We start from the raw sequence: 27,912 nt of genomic DNA on the forward strand, positions 1-27,912 counted from the left end.
ACTAGACTAAGCTAAAGATTTAATACTGTAAGAGAAAATGTAAATCGGAAGCAGAAAAAGTATATTTCATTTCTGAATTTAATTATGGAACTATCTATTTTGGATGTACATTTATATATACAGTACATTTATAAAGCTTAGTTTGTCAAAAGATGATTACAAATGTCAATAGACACATAGGTGTTATTCAGAATGGCAGGAAAGCTACAGCTTTATTCAATAGTATGTGGGACATATTTGCTCATCCCATTAGAAGCATTAGGGTGTCCTCATAACATTTGGAAAGGGGGTTACCATAGTCATCGCTTCCAATATTTAAACCACTTTCCAGGGACATATGTGATCCCAGGACATGCTCTCGAGTACTGATGACTACTATGGGCTAGCTTTTGTGCCAGTAAACTGGGCTATCCACTGGACGAATCCCTATCCATCCTTGCTTGTCAGATTGATTTTTTTCTTCTGTGGGAGGAAGCAAAACTCTCTCCTAACCTCAGCAAGGTTGGAAAACAGGGTTATTTTTTGCCATGCCACCTAAACAGTGAACTCAGGCTACTTACTTGGTAGAATTCAAAATGATATAATCTTACTCCAAGAAAGGAAACACCAGATTAGCGATGAATGTGAACCTGGAGACTCAGGGACAGTACCTGTAGTTTTGGCCTTATCTAAATCGGGAAGAAGCCAGTGCCCCACTCATTCTTATGATCCAGTAAGAATAAGTGACAATGACCCCAAAGCAGTCCACATTGTTGGATGCCAATGGTAACTCCCACTCCTCTGTGTGACTCTTGCCAAGACTAACTATGCTTCACTGTGGTTAAGAACTTTCTGCCTATCTTCTATAGAACGGCCAGAAGTTGGGAGTGAGTGAGAGGGGATGGATCATTTGATGATTACCTGTTCTGTTCATTCCCTCTGGGGCATCTGACATTGGCCACTGTCAGCAGACAGGATACTGGGCTAGATGGACCTTTGGTCTGACCCAGTATGGCTGTTCTTATGTTTTTATGTTCCATTGGTTTGTTAAGGGGATAATGTTGTAACCTTTCTGCCAAGTGGTGTCAGTAGCAGGAAGGGCTGAGTTTGGGGGTTGGACTAGATGACCTCCTGAGGTCCCTTCCAACCCTGAGATTCTATGATTCTATGATTCAGTCTTTAAACAAAGCCAGCTCAAGCCCCCACACAGAAATCTGGGAAAACTAAACACTACCCTTGGGCACTTGTGATAGGCATTACTTCCCCACTCACAAGCGTTGAGTCTGGGTATAACAAAGGAAAACTTTTATGAAGGGGAGCATTAATGCTGAGTTGTCCAGCATTAATCTGGGAAAACAATGACTCAGCAGTATGCAGACAATAAGTAAAACATTTGCCCCATTGCATCTTGGGCAACACTTTGCCTCAGTTTCCCATCTTGTGGTGTGAAAGTTCAGTGGACAAATGTCCCTTTAACATTCCACTCCCCACTGTTGCACCCCACTCACAGATCAATGTAAACTGAACAAGTACATCAAATGGTGACACTAGCATTCATATTCCCATCTCTAAGTCAAGCAGGGTGTCTGCTGCTCCCCGCTTGCCATTCAGTAGTGTTCTGGGTGTGTTCTGCCCACTGAAGGTTTGGATAGAGGATTTGTGTGTGTGTGTGTGAGAGAGAGAGAAAGAGAAACATGATTTGACCCTAATGCCTTAATAGAAAAAAATCCCCAGATAATCAGTTAAAATAAAACCAAAAGAGAAGAAAAAAAACCTGCATTCAAACAGAGCTGACCTGCATAGTAATCATCTTACTGTGTGCCCTGAAGCTCATTAAACTGGTCTTGGAGCACTACCAAAGGGAATGAGGTCCGAAGCCAGGGGCTCTTAAATGAAAAAAGACCCAACTCTGGCCTCTGAGAATTTTACCAAAGGAATGAATAGCAAGTGCACTGCAGTTGATCTTCACTGAGTCACTGGGATGTAAGGTGAGAGGCTGTGTCTCAGACAGGAATCCCAGACCCATTTAGGTTTTAATAGCTGGAGATAAGGGTTATATTGGTATAGCAGAAAACTCTTGCTCTAGAGGGTGGTAAAGTGACCAATAACCAGTTCTGGAACTTGTAAAGGACCCTGTTCCTTGGAATCAGTCACATAATTTGAATCAGTATTTGACCCCTTTCTGTCAGCTGGTATCTGGGAGAATTTATGGAGTAGCAAATAGCCACTGGTGAATAGTGGGAAATTGGTTTAGTTAAATGAACCTATTTCAACCAGTTGCACTCAGACTAGTAAAGGGTACAGTAAATAGAATTCCATATTTATTAAACTATTGAACTGTAATTCCAAACCCAATTGGTCACATAGCATGAGATAGTTTTCAGTTATAGCTAGGGCTCTACCAAATTCATGGCCATGGAAAACGTGTCATGGACCATGAAATCTAGTCTCCCCTCATTAAATCTGGCCTTTTGTGTGCTTTTATCCTATACCAAGAGTAGGCAACCTGTGGCACTCACACTGCCCGGGACCTGGCCACCAGTCGGGTGGGCTCTGCATTTTAATTTAATTTTAAATGAAGCTTCTTAAATATTTTAAAAACCTTATTTACTTTACATACAACAATAGTTTAGTTATATATTATAGACTTATAGAAAGAGATCTTCTAAAAATGTTAAAATGTATTACTGGCACACGAAACCTTAAATCTGAGTGAATAAATGAAGACTCGGCACACCACTTCTTAAAGGTTGCCGACCCCTGCACTATACTATATAGATTCCACAGAGGAGACCAATGTATCTCAAATTGGGGGTCCTGACCTAAAAAGGAGTTGCAGAGGGGTCGCAAGGCTATTTTAGGGTGGTCACTGTATTACTACCCTTACTTCTGCGCTGCTGCCTTCAGAGCTGAGCAGCCAGAGAGCAGCGGCTGTTAGCTGGGTGCCCAGCTCTGAAGGCTGCTCCCTGCCAGCAGCAGCGCAGAAGAGTGGCAATACCATACCGTGCCATCCTTATTTCTGTGCTGCTGCCTTCAGAGCTGGGTGGCTGGAGAGTGGCGGCTGGTGATTGAGGGCCTAGCTCTGCAGCAGCAGCATAGATGTAAGGGTAGCAGTACCACAACCCCACCTACAATAACCTTGTGACCCCCCCCCCACAACATTTTTTTGCCTCAGGAGCCCTAAATTACAACATCATGAAAATTCAGATTTAAATAGCTGAAATAATGAAATTTACTATTTTAAAAACCCTATGACCATGAAATTGACCAAAATGAACCAGGAATTTGGTAGGGCCCTAATTATAGCTCACTTCACCAGTCAATAATAAAATATCCTTGGACTTTCAGATTCCCTTTCTCTTGCTGAAAATTATTTTAAATTCTGTCATTTTAAAATTATCTCTAATAACTAGATCCAAATGGGGAAGCTTTGAGTGTGATCTGTAGGTATTTAGTCACAGAAGTTCTGTTAATGATAATGAGACTTGGGAGGTTATGTTCCAACAACCAGGCTTCAGGACTCCCCTGATGCCCAATATGTCATTTAGCTGGTGAGCTGCAGTTCAGCACAGTGCCTTTTACTGAACCAGCAAGCATTCTTCTTGCCGTCTGAACCATAAAGATGAGTTACACTTCTTCTTCAAGACGATGGATATACTGAGTGTAGGGAAATGTATCAGTCATGGGTGGAGCTATGCAATATAACCTCATGCAAAACTGCCCTGGCTACGATGCATTGATGGATTCTATGCCCAAGTATTATCCTAATAATCTATTAAAAATAAGAAAAATATGCTCCTCCAATTGCTTAAAAATAAAAGGTTCTCTGACCAATACAAATAATTATTTTAATCTCTTAATGAAAAAAAAGATATATTGATTGGGTCCAGACTGCAGCTTTGATCTTTTTTTAATCCAGTGCAGTTTGGCACATAAAGCTCACCTATATGAGAGCAAACAAATGGGCTGAGTGCCACACACTGGTATCCAAGGTTCCACACTCTGTCCCTACACAAAGAGCAGGAAATAAATGCAGTATCTGAGAGATTGCTGATAAATGTAGATTTGTAATGGCAACTACTGTATGTGTGCATTTAAACAAATATGAAGAATTTAATTAAAATAATATAGAGAAGGCTCTTCTCTAGATCATGATTTGCACAATGACTTTAATTACTGTCAGAGCCCCTGTTTAATATTTCTTTCTTTGTAGGACTCATAAAAGATATCTGTAGCAGCGTTTTTGGATTCTGACACTGGGCCAACATGCGTGCATGTACCATGAGAATAAATTATATATCAACACGCAGTGACCCTGATTCTACACTGAAATATTCACACATAATGTCCATTGCTCTCAGTATATATCTGAGGGTATCATTAGAGTCTAATTCTTTAAAATATACTAATGTCCTGATCCTATGAGGAGCTGAGTGCCTCAGGACTGCTCTTCTTTATGCAGGCAGCCAAAGTCTTTTCCAGCCACTGGGGATTCCTGGGGGCTCAGGGTCACCCTGCCCCCATGCACTGAGGGGTAGGATCAGGTGGCATAGGCGCCATTATGGCATTTCTGCATAACCCAGGGATTCATCCATAGTGGATCACAAACTAAATATGTGTCAACAGTATAATACTGTTGCAAACAAACCAAACCTGATTCTGGGATGTATTAGTAGGAGTGTTGTAAGCAAGACACAAGAAGTAATTCTTCTGCTCTACTCTGTGCTGATTGGGCCTCAGCTGGAGTATTGTGGCCAGTTCTGTGCGTCACATTTCAGGAAGGATGTGGACAAATTGGAGTCCAGAGAAGAGCAACAAAAATGATTAAAGGTGTAGAAAACATGACCTATGAGGGAGATTGAAAAATGAGTTTGTTTAGTCTGGAGAAGAGAACACGGAGGTTGGCCATAATAGTTTTCAAAGTACATAAAAGGTTGTTAGAGGGAGGAGGGAGATAAATTGTTCTCTTTAACCTCTGAGGATAGGATGAGAAGTAATGCACTTAAATTGAAGCAAGGGCAGTTTAGGTTGGATATTAGGAAAAACTTCCTAACTGTCAGGGTGGTTAAGCACTGGAATGAATTGCCTAGGGAGGCTGTGGAATCTCCATCATTGGAGATTTTTAGGAGCAGGTTAGACAAACACCTGTTAGGGATGGTCTAGATAATACTTACTTCTTCCATGAGTGCAGGGGCCTGGACTAGAAGACCTCTTGAGGTTCCTTCCAGTGTTATATTCTATAATTCTAAAAAATAAAATCATGCAAAAAAGGAACTTCACTGCTTGGGTCTTTGAACTCTGTTGGCTTGCTAGAGACTGGCATTAGCATGTGTAAATTCCATCACTTGGAAGTATTTAGTTCCATACTACCAGACCACTCTGTCCTGTGTAGAAGCTGGGGAATACCCAGTGTACCTTCACCAGTTGTTGTGTTCCTATAGCTTCCTTTTATATACTTTACAAAGCATGCAGGAACCTTCCTCCAGCTCTTTTACCCCTTTCAGGTTCCATCAGCAATGATGAAAAACTCTTAGGGAGTCCTCCCTTAAGCCCTGCAGGTACCCTGCCTCATTTTTTACAGAAATATATGCAGGGAGCCATAACATTGATATCTGAGTTGGCATAAAAAGGTTCATGTGCTGGGTGTATAAAGTCTGTTTTGATTTCATTTTGTCCAGAGCCTCCTGCCAGTTCACATACAAATTTGTATGCACTTGGGCCCTGATCCTCAGCTAGTGTAAATGAGCATAGCTGCATTGAAGTCCATTGGACATATGCCTGTTTACATCAGCTGAAGATCTGGGCCCAATTATATAAAGTTATTAATAAGATGAGGGGTGAGATTCTAGTCTGCTCTGGATCCTTTACTTCATATAGAAAGGTTTGGATGCTATAAAGGGCAAAAAGCCCTGTATCCAGGGGGCGGGAATTCCTCTGGCTGAGGTACTGTAGAATACTGGTGTATGGCTGCTTCTGAGGACCCTGTCTCAAGCTCTGATGCAGGGGTTATGCCAGAAGTAGAGCTAAAAGCTGGAAGGGGATGACGGAGATAGAGCTGCAGTTCTAAACAGCACTGCAGCCCGTAGGGTAGCCTGGACAGGCTGATATAACTTAGACAGACCTTCAAGGTTGTCTAAATTACACTAGGGGTCTCACAAACCCCCAGAATAGCCCACAATTACAATTATTAGGGCTATTCAGAAATGGTAGATACAAATATATCTCAAAACCTATATCTATACAGATATATATATAGATATAAATACAACCCTATTTTGAATAACTCAACAATCAGAATTAGAAGAGTGTGTGTTTTTTCACTCTCTTCTTTTCAAAAACAGCTTCGTCATAAGGATGAAAGTAGAGGTGAAATCCTGGCTCCATTGGTTAAATTTCCATTGACTTCAGTAGGGCCAGGATTCTGCCCTAGGTGTATAAGACCTAAACCCAGCGGTGTGCTATCTACAAAGGAGTCAGATTTTGGTCGAACACAGGACTGGAAGCCACTCTATTTTTGGCTCTGGTAGTGACTCTTTCTGTATCCTTGGTAAATGGGTTTCCTCATCTATATACACAGGATATAATTATCCATCTCACTTGGGTATTGTGAGGGTTAGCTGTTTGTAGCTGTTTGTAGCTGTTTAAAATGAAAAGCATCAAATAAAAACTAATCATTGTATTACTTTTATTATTAAAGTTGGTTTAGTAATTTATAATTATCATTAATCTAGGAGAACTGTCATCTTGCACCATCTTGTATAATTGCATGATACTTCTTTTAAGGTTGATGGATTATACTAGTGTTTCTCAGCTTTTTCAGGTTGGTGACTCCTTAGTGAAAGTCAAACATTTTCACAACCACCTATAAAAGTAAGAGTAAAAATGGATCAACAATCATAATGCTTACCCTCCGGGTCTCTTTAGAGGGGTTGACAGCATACTTGACCTTGAAGGATAAGGGGGGGGGGCAAGATTTTCTTGGCTATAGATTGTAATAATACATTCAATAGCCTTTGACTCCTCTGATTGTCTTTCATGACCCTCCTTGGACCAGGGAGGGGGTTGAGAAACACTGAATTATACTAATATGGGGACTGATCCTACTTCACTTAAAGCCGGTGGCAAACTCCCATTGATTTTAATAGGAGCAGAATTACCCAGTACTTCCTTTTCCTCTTTGCTGCCCTTTGATAAGCAAATAACATATTTTCAATGCCTCTAATATATTTTTTAAATGACGCATTATTAAATTCACATTTTCCCACCTCCTTCCTGCTGCTGAAAATCTAAGATCGTATTTTGTAGTGCAATTTAAATATTTTAGAAGAACAAAGAAATTGTCTAGAACAGTGAAACAGCTGTCAACACTACTTTGCTGTCTACAGGATGCTAAATTCTGGTTAGACTATAATTTCTTGCTAATTAACTGATCTAAAATAGAACCCTTTGTAACTAGTCCATCAACGATTCCACAATGTTGGTGTTGCCCACATCTCTTTTAACTTTAGTACACGCTTACAGCGTGTGACCTTGATGTCTTGCTTGATTTACATTTCTGTTCTGAGACTAACATTAATTACACTGCCAAAATAGATCTTACCATCTATGTAGAATGGGCTGCCTTCAGAGCTCGATTCTTCCAATATGGAGGCAATGATTTACACACTGAATTACTTGATTATTGTAATTCTTTTTATATTGTTCTCCTTCAAGTTCTAATTAGGAGATTACTGTGTGTTAAAATGCTACTCTTAGACTTCAACATTTTCAAAATTTAGTGGTCACATTTCCCAGTTTATTTGTTTTGTTGGTTTCCTGCTCAATATCACATAGATTCATCAATTTTACAGCTAGAAGGGTCTCTTGTGATCATCTAGTAAACCACAGACTTGTACCTAGTCATTTCTGCACCACGCCCAATGGCTTGTAATTCATCTTAAGTATCATATGAACAATAAAGCTTTTGTATTGTCTCAAATGGGTTTGATTCAGTGCTGAGATGTCAAGAACAGATGGGTACATCACATGCTGCATTAAAAGTATCATTTGGTGTAAGATTTGTCCAGCAGCAGTGACCTGGTGTTTCAGAAAACTGTCCTATATTTTTTTAAATACAGACACAATAGACACTAACCTAGCCCATCTGTACTGCACACAGTGATAATGATAATTTCCCAGATCCTCTGCTGGTGCAAATCGGCCTAGCTCCACTGACTTCCTTGTCGGTGTCTTCATTGGAGCTACACCGATTTATGCCAGCTGATGATCTGGCCCAATGTTTAATACTTTACAAGCAAATTCAAAACTACAGAAATATATAGGATTTGGTCCCGTCCATTAACATTTCTACACAGCAGGTTTTCAGACAAGACTTTGGACCAGATTATTACTATTTGCTGCATGGCTGTGCATGGGGAAAGAGATCATGGGGCTATCTCCTCTCTTCCCTACAGAAGCCAGTCACAACCTGTAACCCTTGCCCTGGACCAGCAAAGTTGGTTGACTGCAGAGAAGAATACACAGTGCAGTTGCTTTGCTCTGTTGCATGCCAGAATGCTCCAGGTGAGCTGTCACTGAGGCTATGTCTATACTGCAGTTGGGGGCGATGTGATTGCAGCACAACCAAACTATCTTTACTCTAGCTAGCACAAGTACCAATAGCATTGAAACTTCAGCAGCACAGGCTTCAGCATGGGCTGTACAGACCCGCCCAGCATTCTGGGTACTTCCTTGGGCAGCTAGCTCACACTGAAGTCTGTGCTGCTGCAGCTTCACTACTATTGGTACTTGTGTTATCTAGATGAAAGCTAGCTTGGGTGCATCTGCACCTCTGATGGCCGTATAGGTATACCCTGAGATGAAGCATGTATGTACCGCCCCACACATAAGGCCAGTGCCTCAAAGGCATGATAGAATTCTTTGTAACTAAACAGCTCCGTCAAAAAACCTGAGCACATGGCTAATTGCAGCTTCTTAATCTTAAGGATTGTGCCAGAATGTGGTAATATGTGGCCAATTCTTAATTATATATTAGATGTGTGACAGATGTGCACTCCTATCCTCGATTTCTAAACATTATATTTTGTGATCAATTAAATCTGATCTCTGACAACCAATCCACCTTTGAGTGACCCATCAAGGAAAATGAATAGGAACTATTACAACACAATGGCCCAACAACCAGACTACGGAAGAGGCTGTTTCACTTTAAGTATTTAGCCAGATTTCACTCTAGTCTGTGATAAAAACAGATACATAAAAGTTTTGGTAGAACTGTAGTGCAGGGAAAGCAGCGTACTTCCCGAGGAAGTACCAGCACACAAATGTGGAATCTGGAAATCTGGAAAGCAGAAAGAAAGATTCTTTTTAAAGAGACAGAGAGAGAGAGAGACAAGAGAAGCTCCCTGGCAATAGGCAGGAGGGCATGCTACTGGACCAAACTAGGGCCTTGACTACACCTACAGTGCTGCAGCAGTGCAACTGCTCCGCTGTAGTGCTTAGTGAAGATGCTACCTAAGCTAATGGGAGAGCTTCTCCCACTGGTGTGGGTACTCCACCTCCCTGAGAGATGATAGCTATGTCAATGGGAGAGACCTTCCCATCAACATATTGCTTTCTACACTAGGGATTAGGTTGATATAACTACGTCACTCAAGGGGTTGGATTTTGCATACCCCTGAGCGACATGGTTATCCTGACATAAGTTGGTAGTGTAGTAAAGGCCTCAGATTTGATCTCTGGAAACATGTGACCATGTAAGCCTCTTTGTCCTGGAATGGTGATTAAGATAGCCAATCTGATTAGCTTTGGGAGAAAAGTAAAAATTTAGCTATGATAAGAAAATCATTTATTTTTATTTAAAGTATACTCGTTCTTTGATTTCCAATATAACTTGTTTTTTAAAGAATTTGGTTGTAAGTTTGCAATATCCAATTCTACCCTAGAGGTAAAACACCCAGAAATATTCCGAAAGAGAAAGGCTCTGGAGTCTGGGGCACTCTAGTCCTAGGATAAGGACGAAAAGATCCTTTTCCAGTAGAACAAAAGGCAGAAGTGGGCACCCATGCTAAGAAACCAAAGAGCAGACCAGGAGGGTGGAAGAGCCAGTGGATAACAAGGATATATTCTTGAAGCCTGCTTTGCCACCACCCGTCATTTATACTTGTCCAATGTAAATGCAAAGTGTCTGTGAAACACTGCCATTCTGATTTGGTAGCATTTTACATTCACTTTGCACACATACTATTGATTTCGCCAAGTGCAAGTGTTGGGTCTCCTCCTATTCTGTGTCTGAAATAGTATTCTATAAATTACAAGCTTCCCTGCCATTTAACTTTCTTTGGCCCAAATTAATTGACTTTCATGTACTTTTTGCTATCTGATCAGTTTTGATTTGAAATAATAATAATTTAATGGGGTAATTAAATTGGAAGGCAAGGAATGGGCATTGTAACAGTTGTCTGCGGAGAAGTGCAAAAATGTATTTTCCTTTATTCAGATCATGAAAAATTCCTACAAACTGAAATATTTCCCTGAGATCTATACTCAGAGGACTCATTTTTGTTTGAGATGTTTTAGGATCCTCCCAGTTTCTTGTGACTCTCCTTTTTAAATGCCCTAAATCATGGTGACCTCCTTTTCCTCAGGAGCCCTTCAGCACTCACTGTCAGGTAGTGGGGAGGGTCACAGCAAGGTGAGGCATTTTTTCCTTGTGGTACATACTGAGTACATACTGTTTCTGCATGTAAGAGGGACCAAGCTCAAGACTGTAAATGTGGATCCTGTGCATTACAAGTGCTACTAGACTGTCCGGCTAGCCCCAAAAGACTAATTTATGTTAACTTTTGCCCATTTCTTTAGTTGATCCATCTTTGTTCAAATAGCCCAAAGCCACATATGCATTATATCTAAACATTTCTAAAGCATCTCATTATTATTGAGCACAGAAATGTATTAATGATGCAGGAAAGAGGCCCCTGGCTAGATCTCACACTTCTACTTTCCTTTTGTCTATGTAAAATTGAAATGAACCTACGTTATATTATCCTAATCTCTGAAAGTTGTTTTACATGGTCATTAGAGACCAGATTGTGAAGTAGATTGACAACATGCTTATGAAATATAAAAAACATGTCTCAGACACCTCTTTTTTAAAGGGAGGGCTTTTATCCTTTAAATGGGACTGGATATATAGGAAATTCCTCAAAGGGGTCATCCTTTGATCATCAAATAAAATCACTTAAGTGCTCAAGATATCATAACTCAAAAGCTCCATTTGCTTTCTGCAGTCAATAGTCTTTTAATGTTCATTATTCTTTGTTTTGAAAAGTGATATCCTTTTTTGCAGCTGTGAGTACTTAAAAAAAAAAGAGTTCCATATTCCTGCTGCATATGAAAGCATTTCTAACAAAGCAAGGCAGTGCTTACAGGACACTTGAGGGGTGCCCATTGTCAATGATGTAAATGCATTTGATTATAAGAATTCTCATAATGATCAGATCACATAATGAATTTAGTACTCTCTACGTTTGGGTCCAGATTTTGCCACGCCCTTAAACTGGCTGGCACAAGGAACCTTTCCTCTTGCACAGTTGCAGGCTTTGCACTCTGGCAGAGCAAAGGAAGTGCCAAGGTAGCACTAGCCTCACCTTCTTTCTTCACTAGTCAAGAGAACTAGCACACACAGGAGAAAGCACAGTGCATTCTCTTCAACAGCAGTTCAGTGGTCTTGCTCCTCTGAAATCTGGGGCACATTGTATCTTCCTGAAGCAAGATGCCCCCTGGAGCACCTACTGAGGGAGTGTACCTGTGCATCACCTCCAGCAAAGAGCTGTGCTTCCAGCACAGTAACCATACCCAAGATGAATAAAGCTCATTACTCAGGAAATCTGGTGTGCTTTCCCTATCTTCTCCCATGTGTAGCAAGGGGAAACCATTCTTTTTAATTGCTGGTATCTTTGAGTAAATTCATCATGCAATTAACTTTATCTCTGTCAGCCTGGATAATGGCATCTTCCCCTTGAGTTAGTGTTTAATGGCTATATTGATTCATAAGAAAAGGGTGATCACATCGTGCAAATGAACTGACAACTGTGGGTGAATTAGAAAGCTGCATCTCTTGAAGGGGGTGGACTGTGACCTCATGAAATTCAATGTCCAATCCAAAATACTAGGTGTCACCTCCTGCCTTTCATCTTGAAATCTCCTGATTCACTTAGATAATCCTAGGCCTAGTTATTTGTAATAATCTCAGTCTGAAAAGCATTTCATTTCTAGTAGAAATTATATTTGCATTGAAAAAAATTGGTTAGATTGAGTAACCGAATTATTCCTAGAACTGTTTCTATAATACTCAGAAAATTCAGCCAAATGCATTGAGGTGTAAGGGGAAAAATCTGCTTTCAGTTATACCAGTGCCTTTCATTGAAGAGAGAAATCAGCATAAATACTTTGGATTTATACCATTTGTGTCCCATCTGAAATCTAAACTGTAAGCTCTGTGGGGCAGAGATTGTCTTCTGTACAACGTGTCTGTACAGTGCCTAGCATGCTGATTTCTGATTATGCTTCTTAAGAGATATCATAATGCAAGTACTAATGAAAGTTGAACATGGTTCAGAGGATGCGTCATTCATGGGCATCTTTGGGCCAAACTCAGTGGTGATAGAGAGTTTTATGTATTATACATGATATGATAAGTGACAATATAGTGTGCCAATTTGGCACTGAGTGGGTGTGCAAACCATGTGTAATTTACATAGTGAGGGAAGATAGCAATAAAATCAGCTAATAGGAATTGACTTGGATGAGGTTGCAGTTGCTTATATTGTACTAGGACTAAATCTGGTCCCTACAAAAAAAAAAGGGATGGGGGGGAAAGGGTGTTACTTTTCTTTTTCCTGCCCACCAAATGCCAATTTTATGCATATTACACTACCCAACTCCTTTCTCTTGACCAACTTACACCAACTTTATATCATCTTTTAACTTGACCCACTGTGAATCAGCATAGAAGCACTTTATTGTCCTGACATAAATTTGCCTAAAAATGTATTTCCTAATAGGAAAACACAAGGCAATTGCTTGTATATGTTTGCATTAAGGATGGACAAGTATCTAACTAGCCCGTACTGCTATTCTAAGGGGCCTATAAGACATCTATATAATTTAGCATGAGGAGGGAGGTTTTTGTGTGTGTCTTGACCTGTACACTTCATTTCCTTGTTTCGGGATGATCAGTAACTAACTGATGAAGATAAGTTGTAAATTCTGATTTCCAGAAAAAGGTTTCTCCTGTTTATAAAAATAAAACTATCTTTGTTGAGGTAACCTACAAATGTAATAGGAAAGACAGTCTCAACCTCTTTCATTCGTACTTCTTTACATGTTCAGGTTAAAACAATCCCATAATATTTCTTGACTACTGATGCCAACTCATTTTTTTCTTTGTGCTTCAGAGCTGCTGCAGATGTCACAGATCAATTGTCAGTGTGGAAGCAATCTGTCATTTTTACTTTGTATGTGCCTCTGTGTTCAACAGCAAGATTGTTGCATGGTGTATTGAAAATGGCCAGCGATTAAACACAAAATCATTCACCTAAAATAGGGAAATAAAAAACTCACATCAAATTTCGCACGTTCCATAATAGATTGGGCATTTTCTGTGTTATCCAGGAATGCTGTTTTACATTGGCAATAAGCTTTTACATAAAAACTGAATCAAGGCATTTCCAAAGAAGCTTGGGCATGCCTCTGCTCAGCCCGCACCCCGTATTCAGAGGCTGCACGGACTTGCTCCAGGCCTCCTCACAGGGTGTGTGAATTGTTCCACTGAAGGGCGGGACTTAGGAGCTAATAGAATAGTATAGGGAAAATGGCGTATGAAAAAACTGAGTCGAGGAGAGATTGAAAAGACTGGAATTGTGTATGTTAAAAAGGAGACAAATAAGAGGGGGCTTGACAAAATTGTACAAAATAGTGAATGGTAAAGAGCAGGTAGATTGAGAGCTTCTGTTCTCCCCATCTCAGAACATAAGAACAAGGGGAAATTTAATGAAATTAAAAGGTAGCAAATTCAAAATTGAGAAAAGCAAATATTTTTTCACACAACATGCAGTTAGAACTCATTGCCACAGGGAACTCTGGAACTCATTGCCACAGGAGATCACTGAGGCAAGAAACTTTGCAAGATTTGGAAGGAATTGGACACTTTTATGGATAAGAAGAATATCCAGAGACATAATAGTTAACGCTGACAAAAGTTTGGGAAGAGATACTAAACCTGGTGCTTCAGATTAGAGATCAAGATGAGGCCTAGTGTAGGGGACAGCTCCCACATCTGCCTACTGCAGGATTCTTTTGCCCCCATCAGCACATCCCTCACCTTCTATTTAGTTATCACTTAGCTAAGCAATACATTTTGTATTCATTTAAAGCAAAACCTGCTCACCTTGTTCATACAAATAATCCCATTGACTTCACTGGAACAACTTGAGTGATTAAACCACTAGGATTGGCCCTTTAATCTTTCCCCATAAATCAGACTCTCCAGTATTTTAACATTTTTTGTTAGTGCCTCCAAGTTTCTAGTTCTCTCTGGCACTAAAGCAGCCCTTACAGACCACAGATCCAGTGTGATCTCACTAGCTGCATAGGTATGGATTTTAACTTCCCTGCCTAATAATCTCATCTCTGTGTATGGTTGCCAGGCACTCAGTTTTCAACCGTTCTGGCTGAAAAGGGACCCTGGCGGCACCGGTTGGCACTGCAGACCAGGCCATTAAAAGTCCAGTCAGTGGTGCAGCAGGGGCCGTGGGCTAAGGCAGACTCCCCACCTGCCCTAGCTCTGTGTGGCTCCCGGAAGTGGCTGCCAGGTCCCCGCAGCCCCTAGATGCATGGGCAACCAGGGAGGTTCTGCAGCTCCCATTGGCCAGGAACTGCCCATGCATCTAGGGGCTGCAGGGACCTAGCGATTGCTTCTCAGGAACTGCGGTAAGCATCCCGAACCCTTTCCCACACCCCAAACCCCTTCCCCAGACCGGAGTCCCCTCCTTCACCCCAAACCCCTCATCCCTGGCCCCACTCCAGAGTCCACACCCCCAGCCAGAGCCCACACCCCCTCCTGCACCTCAGCACCACCAGAGAGCCTCACCCCCATCCCGCACCCCAACCCCCTGCCCCAGCCCAGTGAAAGTGAGTGAGGGTGGGGGAGAGAGAGGGACAGCAGGAGGCAGGGACTTGGACAAGGGGCATCACAGGGGCAGGGCCTCAGGGAAGGGGCAGGGCAGGGGTGTTCAGTTTTGTGCAATTAGAAAGTTGGAAACCCTATCTCTGTGTCTGCAACCTGGAAATTCATTGGACTTTTTTGCTGCTATGTCTCACTGTAAATATGTATTAAGATTGCTTATATTCTTAAATCTTTTTTCATCATTACCTCTTTCCTGGTTTCTCCCTCTCATTGCACATCTGTGGATGCAGGAGTGTAAATTATGATGCAAATGCTTTCCAGTGTAATGCAGAAATAAGTCATAAAATATATTTGTAAGACAGCTCACCCAGCAGAAGGCCAAAACAATATTAAGTTCACAGAAGTAACTCTTATATCTTACCCCAAAAAAAGTAATATTCAGACGACCACCACACTAATTCTTCCAAGACAGGAACTTTAGAAAAGCTAGAAAAAAATTAAGCTAACTGTGGACGTATGCTGAACAAGTTCAATATTTACATTTTGTTAGGTAGAAATGGGACCTATTGCCTGTGTATTAGGATTATGCTTGCCCACGAGGTTTCACTGTCACATTCACCATATGCTTCATTGCTCACTGCTGTTCTTTGGGATGAAGACAGCTGGTGAAATATAATAAATTAGTTATAACGCAGATAACCTGTCTTAGTTTTAATGTCCTTATCTGGATTTCACCCACTTCATTTCATCCCAGTAGTCCTATTTCTAATGCTTTCCAGCACTGTGACCACTTGCATCTACCTTTTCCAGCACCGTCATTAATTTGAGCCATTGTTTAAGCTTTGCAGATACTATCGTAATTTCCAAATACTGTGTTCATCTCCATCTCTGAGAGGACAACTATATTCTGAAAAGCTGCCCTCTTACCTGGTATTTGAAAAGTGTTTTTGTTTGGTTTTTGTCTTCTCAACCAGTAGTTACAAATCTGATAGGAGATAAGTTTGGTGATGGAACAGTACAACCATGTTTTAAAAAAATGCATCAGCTCCCAGAATCTGGACTGTCTCTTCATTCTCATTTTCTCAAATAAACTCTTTTATTAAAGTCTGTTTTTATTATAGTCTATTCTGATTTTTATGACTAGTTGTCCTAGTGTTTACTGAGAAGGATGGCTTAAGGGAAATTGATGAGACAGGCATTCCATTGTTTTAAAGAGAAGTGAAAATATTCATAGTTGATTAAAATTATAAATCAAGATATTTGTAATTATTGATTAAAGAGAAATGTTTTATGTTTTTCTAGATCATTCAGTATTGTTTCAGTCATTCTTGAACAGCCATTTCAGTCAGGTAACCTTAATGATTACTGTCTAGAATCTAGTTACCTGGGCATACAATCCACTAAAGAATGACCACCAGACCTAGATGGTAGCACCACACTTTGAACAGTTATGTTTTTGAGCCCCAGGTTCAGATTTACACTCAGGACCCCTTCCCAGTTTTGCAGTTTCTCTTCCATCTCAAGGAACCAAGACATGGCACAAGCAGGATTAGGCAGAAAAATAATAACCTGATTTCTGAACAATATGTAAGGAAGTATAATGGTGAGCTTTCCAGTTTTATAATTCAACATTTTAAATGTATTTCCTCTTTATTCAAACACTTTACACATTAACCTGTCATTTGCCCATTCCCACTCATTGTAATCAGTTTAAGATTGGTATGTCTATGTGTCGCCACAAGCGCCCTTTAAGTAAAGTAACAATAGTCAATGCAGTGACAAACATGAACTCTTTGTCCTGTGTCTAGAATTTGGTCACCAGTGTCCACTCAGCCCACCACTAACACCACAACACCTTCTATATTCAAACATTTGATGGTCTGGTCTGTGAGGTCTTTGGCATCTCTTGAATCTGATGGCACTATCTATGGTCCCTGTTCCTTTAAACTGCTTTAACTCAAGGGCAAGAGCCTCCTCAAATTTCCACCAGAATTGGAGCTGTTTAAATAAGTGGTAGGGTCAAACTGGGCTCCTACTGAAGGGTTTTCTTCCCCAGTACTCACTCTTTTTCCTATTTCATCTGTGATTACCAATGATAAAAAGAAAATGGAAGAGTAGCAGTTTTCTCCTGGCTCCACTTTCCCCATGTGGTTACCCTCACATTCTTGCTCAGCAGAAGTTACAATGGCTAGCAGCTTCTTCGTCAGCCTCTCCTCTCTCTAACTGTAGCATAACCTCGTACTAACTGGAAAAAACTGGATAGTCACGCATGCCTATTGCTTTGCTTATCATGTGACCTCTCTATAGCAGGAGGCACTCTTTGCCTGAGTCTCTGGCTTACTTGGGTCACCTTTACAAAAGCCTGCAAAATGCAAACCCTTGCTGTTAAAAATAGATTTATTAGGCCTTAGCTACACACACAAGTTGTACTGCTAACTATAGGGGTATAGTACAACTCCGCTAGTGTGGGCACAATTATATCAGTGTAAAAGTGCTATAACTACTCCTGTATGGGAAAGGGAATGAGTTGTACTGGTATAAGGCACTATTGTATCCATATAATTGCATCCGCCCAATGAGTTGTACTGGTCTAACTATTTCAGTAACAAATCAATCCTCTACCAAAACAGTACAAACTAGTGATTGGATCTGGCGTTAGTGCAGCCCCTTTCAAGTCAGTTGGGTTGGATTTAAAAATTCCGATTGTTTATGGTATGATAGTGATCACAAAATAAAGTGTTTTCTACCACTCTGCAAACTGTTATTTTTCTGTTCCCTGAGATTTCTCCTGGTCAGGATTCTCCCTTTTGTAGTCTCTCCTGGATGCACCTGATGCTTTGTCAAACTCTCTGCTGTAGGATGGGATTAGAGTCAAAACCAGAAGCAAACCTGATTCATCCTGTTGATATTAGTTCACTGATATTAGTTCACTGATGTTAGTTCACTGATGTTCTTTCAGCATAATTTTCGTCCTGCTTTTTAGATCTGTACTTTTGCTGGTTCTGTCTATTTCAAACCAGTACCCTTCAATATACTCTCACTGCATTTAAAATTTACTACAGGAATATGGATAAAATGTCACTGTAGATTAAAGTATTTTAGTCTGTTTGGGTTTTAAAGGTAATTCTTAGTCTTTGCATTTTAGAAACATTTATATGTACAGAATTTCCTGCTTGACTAATATTTGTAGCTTGTTTTAATCATATATATTTTAATCCTTATTCCCATTTAAGTAGTCATATTACTGTCAGATAGTAAAACTATATCCAGCAGCAAACCTAAAATTAGTATTGAAAGATCAAAAGCGTAATGTTCTGCTGCTCAGTGGAAGAGTCTGTCGAAGAATTTCTTGTTTCAATATGTCACTTTCTTAAATCCCCACTGAATCAGTGAAGAGTCCAGAGTTCAAATGATTACATGAGGTGAAAAAATCATCCCTCATTCCTGCTATCAGCTTTATCCCATGGAGAACCAGCCCATGGGCACTAACGTGTACAAAACTGAACATCACTCTCAGTACTCAGACATACACAACAAATTTGTGCTAAATCCTTTCATCTTCACTGTAATCAAGGGTTCTCATTTTAGTATGAGGAGCGTTTTCAATCCTTGCTTCCCTGATGAAATAAAATAAACCTGTTGCTATGGATACCCTTCTTAGTATGAGAAAGAGTTTGTGCTGATAGTGAGCTTTGCAGGTGAACACTATTTTGCAATTGTCTTCGGTTTTTAAGTAGCACAGTCTCTATTTTACATTTTTCTCCAATAAAGCACAATATTGCCATTAACAAATTAATCTTGATTTCTTTTTTTTTTATTTCTTCTGTAGCTGTAACTTATACAAGTTACAAAAAAACGCCACCACCGGTACCCCCACGTACCACTTCCAAGCCACTCATCTCAATTACAGCACAGAGCAGCACAGAATCCACCCAGGATGCATATCATGATAGCCGGACTCAGAGGATTTCCCCATGGCCTCAAGATGGTCGAGGGATGTACAACTCTACAGACAGTTTGGACAGTAACAAGGCCATGAATCTTGCCATGGAAACTGCCGCTGCACAGCGCCATGCTTCTGAGAGTCAAATCACTTCAGTACGAACCAGTGACAAGGCCATTTTAGTGACAAAAGCTGAGGAGTTTCTGAAGAGTCGACGGTCCTCTATAGGGATTCAGGTAGCCTATCATTAACATCTGTTCTGTGATGAATTGCTCGCCTTGGTTCTGTAAATAGCATAGAATGAGTCATTCAGCATCACTGACTCTAACAATCTAACAAACAACCCCTGGCTGCTTAGCATTAATTGTAATTCGCATCATACCAAAGTGGCTGTGCAGAAACTTGGAAGTGAAATGAATGAATAAATCTCTAGGGAGGTTACCTGTCATTAACACTTGATATGAAAATTATATTGAAGATCTACAGGTGAACAGCATGTTCATCTCTTTCACTCTGTGAATTCATAGTCTTTTTTATAGAACTATCTCAGCTTTAGAATCCTGGACTGCATTTTTTTCATTATCTTTCCTTTCTGACCATGGGGGATGGGTGCTGATGCTTCTTCTGTGTTTATTGTTTGGCTGGATGGTTGTTTGGTTTTGGGTTTTTTTAATTATTATTTTAAAATAATTTATCCAACTCACCAAAAGCAAACCAGGACCAGGAGCTTTGTAGGGGATAAAAATATAAAAAATGTGTCAGTATAGCTGGACAGGGAATTGTAAACTGGGCAGTAATTATATAGAATTAATAAGAAAGTCCTTTGAGTAAATTTGTGTGACACACAAAATATATTTTTTGGCTTACAAAATGTCTGTCATTCTGTGGAACATACTGTCACACTAGTTTCAGTTAAATAAAATATGATGATCTAGAATGCAAATTTTAAATCATATTTCTTCTACTGACTGGCAGACATTAGGTGCTGGTTGTCATTTAGTTATATCTCTAGCAAATGTTGACTATTAATAAATATACTGCAGGTGACCCTGCAAACAATTTAGGACCCTTTGAGGATGAAGGAGCAGGCTCTGTGCCTGCAAACACTTAGGCATGTACTTAACTTTAAGCATGCAAATGTTCCCATTAACTGCAGTGGGACTACTCATCTGTTTAAATTCCTCAGCCTTTCATTACACACAAAGTAATTGCCATGGGTTTTTATACCACTCCTGGAATAAGGGTACACATGGCAATGACAATACTGCTACTGCAGCATCATTCCAGAGGACAGTGCAATGGAATCTAGTAAATCGAAACATCCCTGTGGGATGGTCTGTTGTCCCCATTAAGAGGCAAGCCCATTAAGTGGATCTACTGTTCTTTTTATCCAGCAGTTCTTCCATTGCCATTAGGCTGAAATATGTTCCCTGAAAAACATACTGATTAACCAACCAAGATGAAGAACTTCCATAACTGACATCACAGTATGATAACATGTCGGTGTTTCACAACTCAGGTGTTGGACCTATGAAAAGGCACAGGATTTGGGTAACGTTGCCTGCTCACCTCTCAGTGTAAAGGTTCTTTGCCACAGCTGGTTAGAGTAAAGAGTAGAATCCAATTTGACACTAGCAGCAAAATACTCAAGTATCACTTTTCAAATGCTTTGGGAAGGAATTAAGACTTGCCACTATCCATTACAGTGATGCATCCTCTGAGGTTGTTTAAAAGGGGGCTGAGTGGATAATGATGGAAAGCTGAAAAGAGCAGTGAGTAATTTTGGTACATTTAGACCTTTAACCCAGAATTCAGTGTTCAAACAGGAATAGTATGTGTGGTTGTTCTTGTCTGTTCTTTACAGCAGCTGGAACCAAAGGTATATAACAATAGTGGCGCCTCCCCTCAACCCCTGTATTTGAACAATTAATTTGGAAGCTTTGATTACATCATTTCATACAGTCTCCTAGTACAGGTGATGACCAACATTTTTAGTAGGGCTCTGATGATTCTTCGTGTGCAGTATTTTTGGTAATGTGTGCTTATAATCCCTTAATACATCCATGCAGCGATTTACAGGGATACAATGGAATACCTATGGCAACACAGCATTTGGTGCTTGGCTTCTAATTCTGGTTTTCAAGTTTGTTCACAGTAAATGACAAATGCTGTTTGTGAAAGGTCAGAGTCTAAAAAGGCTGAAGCATATATTTTCAGAAGTGCAGATACCTCTTATGCATCTTTTGGAGATTTTGTATATAAGATTAAAATTACAAAATTATCCCAGGACACAATATATTTTTACTGGTTATTTCTGCAGTAGGTTCCAAATGTTACATCTGTGTGAAAAATATTCATTGGCAACATTTCTTAGCAGAAAATACATTTTGTCATATTCCCGTTGCTTTGTTTGCAATGAATAATAAAGCAGAGTAGAATAATTTTATTTCAAAATACAGAAAAAATTTAGTTCATGCCTCAGAAATAAGACTAAACTACTTCAGTTTGGTTAGCCTTCTGCATCAAAGCACCTCAGATAAGGATGTTTTTTATTTACATATTACCTTGATAGACTGCATTACTAGCTTTCTCATTAGAATGCAATGCAGTGCTCTTACATTGCATCTGAATATATTTGCATTAATAAATTTTGCATCTTCCAGGATGGATAATTAGTGCATTATTAATGTTGCTCTGATTTAACAAATTGGTTTGAAAATTATTTCTATTACGGTTCTAGACAATATGAGACAGTCTGAAACATCAGGCAGACTGCTACTATGAAAGTCTTGCAACCATACAGGTTGTGAAGATGATAGATTACTAACATTAACACCAATCTAGCAATGCTGCTGCATGTAGAGCTGTACAGTTCCTGCATGTGGAACAGCTACAGAGCCCAGCCCTTTATAGGAAAAAGAAACATTTTCTGTCCTTAATCTTGCACCGTTCAAGTCAGTGGGAGTTTTGTCATTGACTTCAATAGCCCTCTATTCCCAAAGATGGGCAAACTGTAAAATGGGTTAAAATTTAGACACTGTTCTATTATATTAATTGTAGTGAGGTCTTCTGTTTTGTCATTGCTGTAGTAAGAGTCCTGAAAATACCAGAAAGTCATGAGAGTACAAGAAACTACTTTGATATAGAAACAAACCCAATGTATGTCAAGACCAAATCATGATTACATTATTGGAGAAAGTTGTGATACGTAATATAGAAAATGGACTCTTTCCTTCATTTGTCATGTACAGGGCACCCTTCAAAATGGGTAATTTGTATTTATTTTTTGCAGGACCCTCTCTACAGTAATTGTTACAAATCCAAAACCTATTTTGCTTTAGTTTGCATTAAAAACGTTAATGGTGACCGGATACTCAACACAATTAATATTAACAACAAGGGGGAAGGAATGCAAGCCAAAATAGGAAAGGAATGGGCTAAAGATTATGTATATAAGTTGGATATATTCAAGTCGGCAGGGTCTGATGAAGTTCATCCTAGGGTACTTAAGGAACTAGATGAAGCAATCTCGAAACTGTTGGCATTTATCTTTGGGAACTCCTGGAGGATGAGTGAGGTCCCAGAGGACTGAGCAGAAGTGACATGGGGGGCACCACACGGAGTCACATGCCCTCCCAGATTTGCTGCTTTGCTTGTACCGAGCATGCTCACATGGACTACTGAAGCTGCTGCTTTCGCTCTGTGCCCCCACTATTGGCGGGTATGGGTCATCTCTGGGGAAGGGCAAACAGTGCCTGTCTTTAAAAGCAGGGAACAAAGAGAACCTGGGGAATTATAGAACACTCATTTTAACTTAGATACCTGGAAAGATAATGGAACAAATTATTAAGCACTGAGTTTGTAAGCACCTGGAGGATAATAAGATTATAAGGAATAGTCAGCATGGACTTGTCAAGAACAAATCATCCCAAACCAACTAGTTTCCTTCTTTGACAGGGTTACTGGCCTAGTGGATGGGGGGTAGCAGTAGATGTGATATATCTTGATTTTGGTAATGCTCTTGACACTGTCCTGCATGACATTCTCATAAGCAAACTAGGGAAACATGACCTAGCTGAAATTACTGTAAGGTGGGTGCAAAACTGGTTGAAAGGCCATGCTCACAGAGCAGTTATCAATGTTTTGCTGTCAATCTGGAAGGATGTATCTAGTGGGGTCCTGCAGGGGTCTGTCCTGGGTCTGGTACTATTCACCATCCTCATTAATGACTTAGACAATGGAGTGGATAATAGGAGTGGAGGAATGGAGTGGATAAAATTTGCAGATTGTCCCAGGATGGGAAGGTTACAAGCATGTTGGAGGACAGCACCTGTCAAGGATGGTCTATGGGTACTTAGTCCTGCTTCATCACAGGGAGATGGCCTAGATGATCTCTTGAGGTCACTTCCAGCCCTACATTTCTATGATGCTATGCCAATCCACTGTATGATAGCTGTACTATGAAGCTTCATGGGGTGCAGTGGTACAGTTAGTCTCAGCTGGACTCCATGAGTTTTCTACATTATAACATGATGTAACCGAATACATGCCTTGGATGAAAGGCAAAGTGGATTCCACTATTTTTGTATATATTGCATGGAAAACATTAGAGATTATTAGAAATTTCTTGTTTTATTTTTCTCCTTTCTCTCATAGTAGCATTCTGTGAGACAAGAACCTATCAGGTGCCACTTCCCTGAGTCACAGTCATGATACAGACATTTAATTATAAGACCCTACTGTGGTATCAACCTTTCTTGGGCAGCTCCAAAATGCAGATTTCTGCAACACTATCTTACGAGCAAGAGTTGCATTCACAGCACCTCTCAAGTGGTAGTATTTGTACATATGCCCTTGCTGTACTTTTTAAACAGGTATAGCAAACAGTCCTCTAAGTGCAGCCCTGTTACCATGGAGGTGAGCAAATTCAAAAAGCAATTGTAGATGGAGAATCATCATCCAGTGAAGGTGTTTCTGTTGGCAGCACATAAAGATCTGTTCTTGGTCCAATGCTGTTCAATATTGTTATCTATAATCTGGGAGGAAACATGAAATTGTTGCTATTAAAGTTTGTGGATGAGACAAAAAATGGTGGAGTGGCAAATAACGATAAGGCCAGGTCAGTTCTACAGAGCTATCTGGATTGCATGATAAACTTGGACAACATGCATTTTAATACAGCTAAATCCAAGGTCATACATCCAGGAATAAAGAGTGTTGGTCATGCACAGAAGCTAGGGAACTGTATTTTGGAAAGAAGTGACTCAGAAAAGGCGTATGGGGTCGTGGTGAATAACCAGCTGAACATGAGCTGCCAGTTTGATGCTAAAGACTGGTCTAAACACAATTTTTGTACTTATAGAACTATTTCACTTCAAGTGTGATTATTTTTTTCTTTTCTTTTCTCTTTTTTTACTGAAACAGCGATACTGGCACTAGCCCTAGTCATACAGTTATGCCTGTATAAAGCACCTTTACCAATATAAATGCCAGGGCCGCCCAGAAGGGGGGCAAGTGGGGCATTTGCCCCGGGCCCCACAGGGGCCCCCACGAGAGTTTTTCGGGGGCCCTGGAGCAGGATCCTTCACTCGCTCTGGGGGCCCCAGAAAACTCTCGCGGGGCCCGGCCCCCCGGAGCTTCTTCCGCTCCAGGTCATCGTCGGCAATTCAGCGGCGGGGGGGGCCTTCCACTCCTGGGCAGAAGGACCCCCCGCCACCAAATTGCCACCGAAGATCCGGCACTTCGGCGCCAGGTCCCGCTTCGGCGGTAATTCGGCGGCGGGGGGCCCCCGCCGCAGGTTTTCGGGGTATTTCGGCGGCGGGTCCCAGAGTGGAAGAACCCCCCGCCATAGAATTACCGCCAAAGCGGGGGCCCCCACCGCTGAAAACCCCAGGTCCCCTGAATCCTCTGGGCAGCCCTGATAACTACATGCATGTAATGGGGGTTGTACTTCTTTAACTATACAAGTATACTTAAAGCAGTACAAATTTTGTGTGTAGACTAACCCTATGACAGGAAATGAAAACGTTGGATTTGCTTGGGGATATTTACTAGAAGTAGAGAGGCATTACTACCTCTGTATATTCATTAGGAGACCATTACTGGAATACTAATGTCCACACTTTTAAAAAGATGTAAACAAATTGGAAAGGATTCAGAAAAGATCTACACGAATTAGTGGAGGTCTGGAAAATCTGCCTTATAACAAAAGACTTATGAAGTTCAGTCAATTTAGTTTAGCCAAGTAGAGCTTTAATGGTGAATTGATCATGGTCTGTAAGTTCCTACATGGAGAGAAGGTTTCTGATAGTAGAGGACTCTTCAGTCTTGCAGACAAAGGCATAACAAGAGCCAGTGATTGGAAACTCAGTCCAGACACATTCAGACTAGAAATAAGGTACATATTTTTAATAACGGGTATGTGTATACTGCAATCGAAAACCTGTGGCTGGCCTGTGTCAGCCAAATTGGGCTCATGGGGTTTGGGCTAAGGGCTGTTTAATTGCAGTGTAGAAGGTTGGGCTCGGGCTTGGGCTGGCCCCCTCCCCACAGGATTCCATACCCAAGCTCAAATGTTTACATCGAGTCAGCTGACAGAGGCCAGCCATGGGTTCTTAACTGCAGTGTAGACATACCTAGTGCGGGTAATTAACCATTGCAACAACTTATCCTCTCTCACTTGACAGCTTTGAGATATGACTGGATGTCTTTCTAAAGGATATGCTGTAGCCCAACCAGAAGATATGGGCTTGATGCAGGAATTACTTGGTGAATTGTATGACCTATGCTGTACCTTCTGGCCCTAAAAATCTCTGAATCATAATCACTCATTGTACCACCCCTATACACACCTTGTCAGAGCAGGTAACCAGTGTTGGCCACACTAGTGTTCCCACCTTCACCCTCTCTGCCCTTCACCCTCATCACACACACACACACTCACTATGTGCTTGCAGAGCACTGGCTGTCAAATGATGATACTAAATATGGGAGCAATGAGGGCAGAGCACAGCAAAGGATCTCCCTGTGCTCCTTATCTCCCACCAGCACATCTATTGTGAAGCTGCCAGATTTTGACCCCAAAAGTTGTTCTATGCACATAAAACAATGGATGTAACCAATCAATGGACTCGCCTCATCCAATGGCTATTTCTTCCCTTGCTAAAAAGCTTAGCAGAAGTGGTTGCAGTTGAAACAAAATGACATTTTTTTAAAAAAAGCTTGTAATAATTTAATCTTCTTTCACAAATTATCCTATTGATTTTCTTAATTGTCATTTAACATAATGAAAAGTTCACATTACTAAAGATCCAGGATGCTGTCATGCAGACTATCTGCTCATTTAGTCTGTTACAGAAGGATTTCCATGTAGCCTCTGAATGAACAAGAGATAATGAAAGCAGCAAAGAGTCTTGTGGCACCTTATAGACTAACAGACGTTTTGGAACATGAGCTTTTGTCGGATGCATGTAGTGGAAATTTCCAGGGGCAGGTATATATAAGCAAGCAAGAAGCAGGCTAGAGATAACGAGGTTAGTTCAATCAGGGAGGATGAGGCCCTCTTCTAGCAGCTGAGGTGTGAAAACCAAGAGAGGAGAAACTGGTTTTGTAGTTGGCAAGCCATTCACAGTCTTTGTTTAATCCTGAGCTGATGGTGTCAAATTTGCAGATGAACTGAAGCTCAGCAGTTTCTCTTTGAAGTCTGGTCCTGAAGTTTTTTTGCTGCAGGATGGCCACCTTAAGATCTGCTACTGTGTGGCCAGGGAGGTTGAAGTGTTCTCCTCCAGGTTTTTGTATATTGCCATTCCTAATATCTGATTTGTGTCCATTTATCCTTTTCTGTAGAGACTGTCCAGTTTGGCCGATGTACATAGCAGAGGGGCATTGCTGGCATATGATGGCATATATTACATTGGTGGACGTGCAGGTGAATGAACCGGTGATGGTGTGGCTGATCTGGTTAGGTCCTGTGATGGTGTCGCTGGTGTAGATATGTGGGCAGAGTTGGCATCGAGGTTTGTTGCATGGATTGGTTCCTGAGTTAGAGTTACTATGGTGCAGTGTGCAGTTACTGGTGATAATATGCTTCAGATTGGCAGGTTGTCTGTGGCGAGGACTGGCCTGCCACCCAAGGCCTGTGAAAGTGTAGGATCATTGTCCAGGATGGGTTATAGATCCCTGATGATGCGTTGGAGGGGTTTTAGCTGGGGACTGTATGTGATGGCCAATGGAGTCCTGTTGGTTTCTTTCTTGGGTTTTTCTTGCAGTAGGAGGCTTCTGGGTACACGTCTGGCTCTGTTGATCTATTTCCTTATTTCCTTGTGTGGGTATTGTAGTTTTGAGAATGCTTGGTGGAGATTTTGTAGGTGTTGGTCTCTGTCTGAGGGGTTAGAGCAGATACGGTTGTACCTCAGTGCTTGGTTGTAGACAATGGATCGTGTGGTGTGCCCGGGATGGAAGCTGGAGGCATGAAGGTAGGCATAGCCGTTGGTAGGTTTTCGGTATAGGGTGGTGTTAATGTGACCATCACTTATTTGCACCGTGGTGTCTAGGAAGTGGACCTCCCGTGTAGATTGGTCCAGGCTGAGGTTGATGGTGGGGTGGAAGCTGTTGAAATCATGGTGGAATTTTTCCAGAGTCTCCTTCTCATGGGTCCAGATGATGAAGATGTCATCAATGTAGCATAGGTAGAGAAGGGGCATGAGTGGACGAGAGCTGAGGAAGCGTTGTTCCAGGTCAGCTTTAAAAATGTTGGCATATTGTGGGGCCATGCGGGTGCCCATAGCGGTGCCACTGATCTGGA

The 27,912-nt window shown here is 40.9% G+C and overlaps 1 protein-coding gene across 1 annotated transcript in view; it reads left to right on the forward strand.

The window, feature by feature from the left end:
- The window catches only part of DLGAP2 (DLG associated protein 2), a 108,065-nt gene that overhangs the window by 47,474 nt on the left and 32,679 nt on the right, over positions 1-27,912 (forward strand). Inside the window, exon 5 of the mRNA XM_045008711.1 lies at positions 18,996-19,345. Coding sequence (XP_044864646.1) covers positions 18,996-19,345 — 350 coding nt within the window. The remainder of the gene's footprint in view (positions 1-18,995; positions 19,346-27,912) is intronic.

The sequence above is a fragment of the Mauremys mutica genome, chromosome 3 (assembly GCF_020497125.1).
Source record: "Mauremys mutica isolate MM-2020 ecotype Southern chromosome 3, ASM2049712v1, whole genome shotgun sequence".
In the NCBI taxonomy this organism is placed as follows: Eukaryota; Metazoa; Chordata; order Testudines; family Geoemydidae; genus Mauremys; species Mauremys mutica.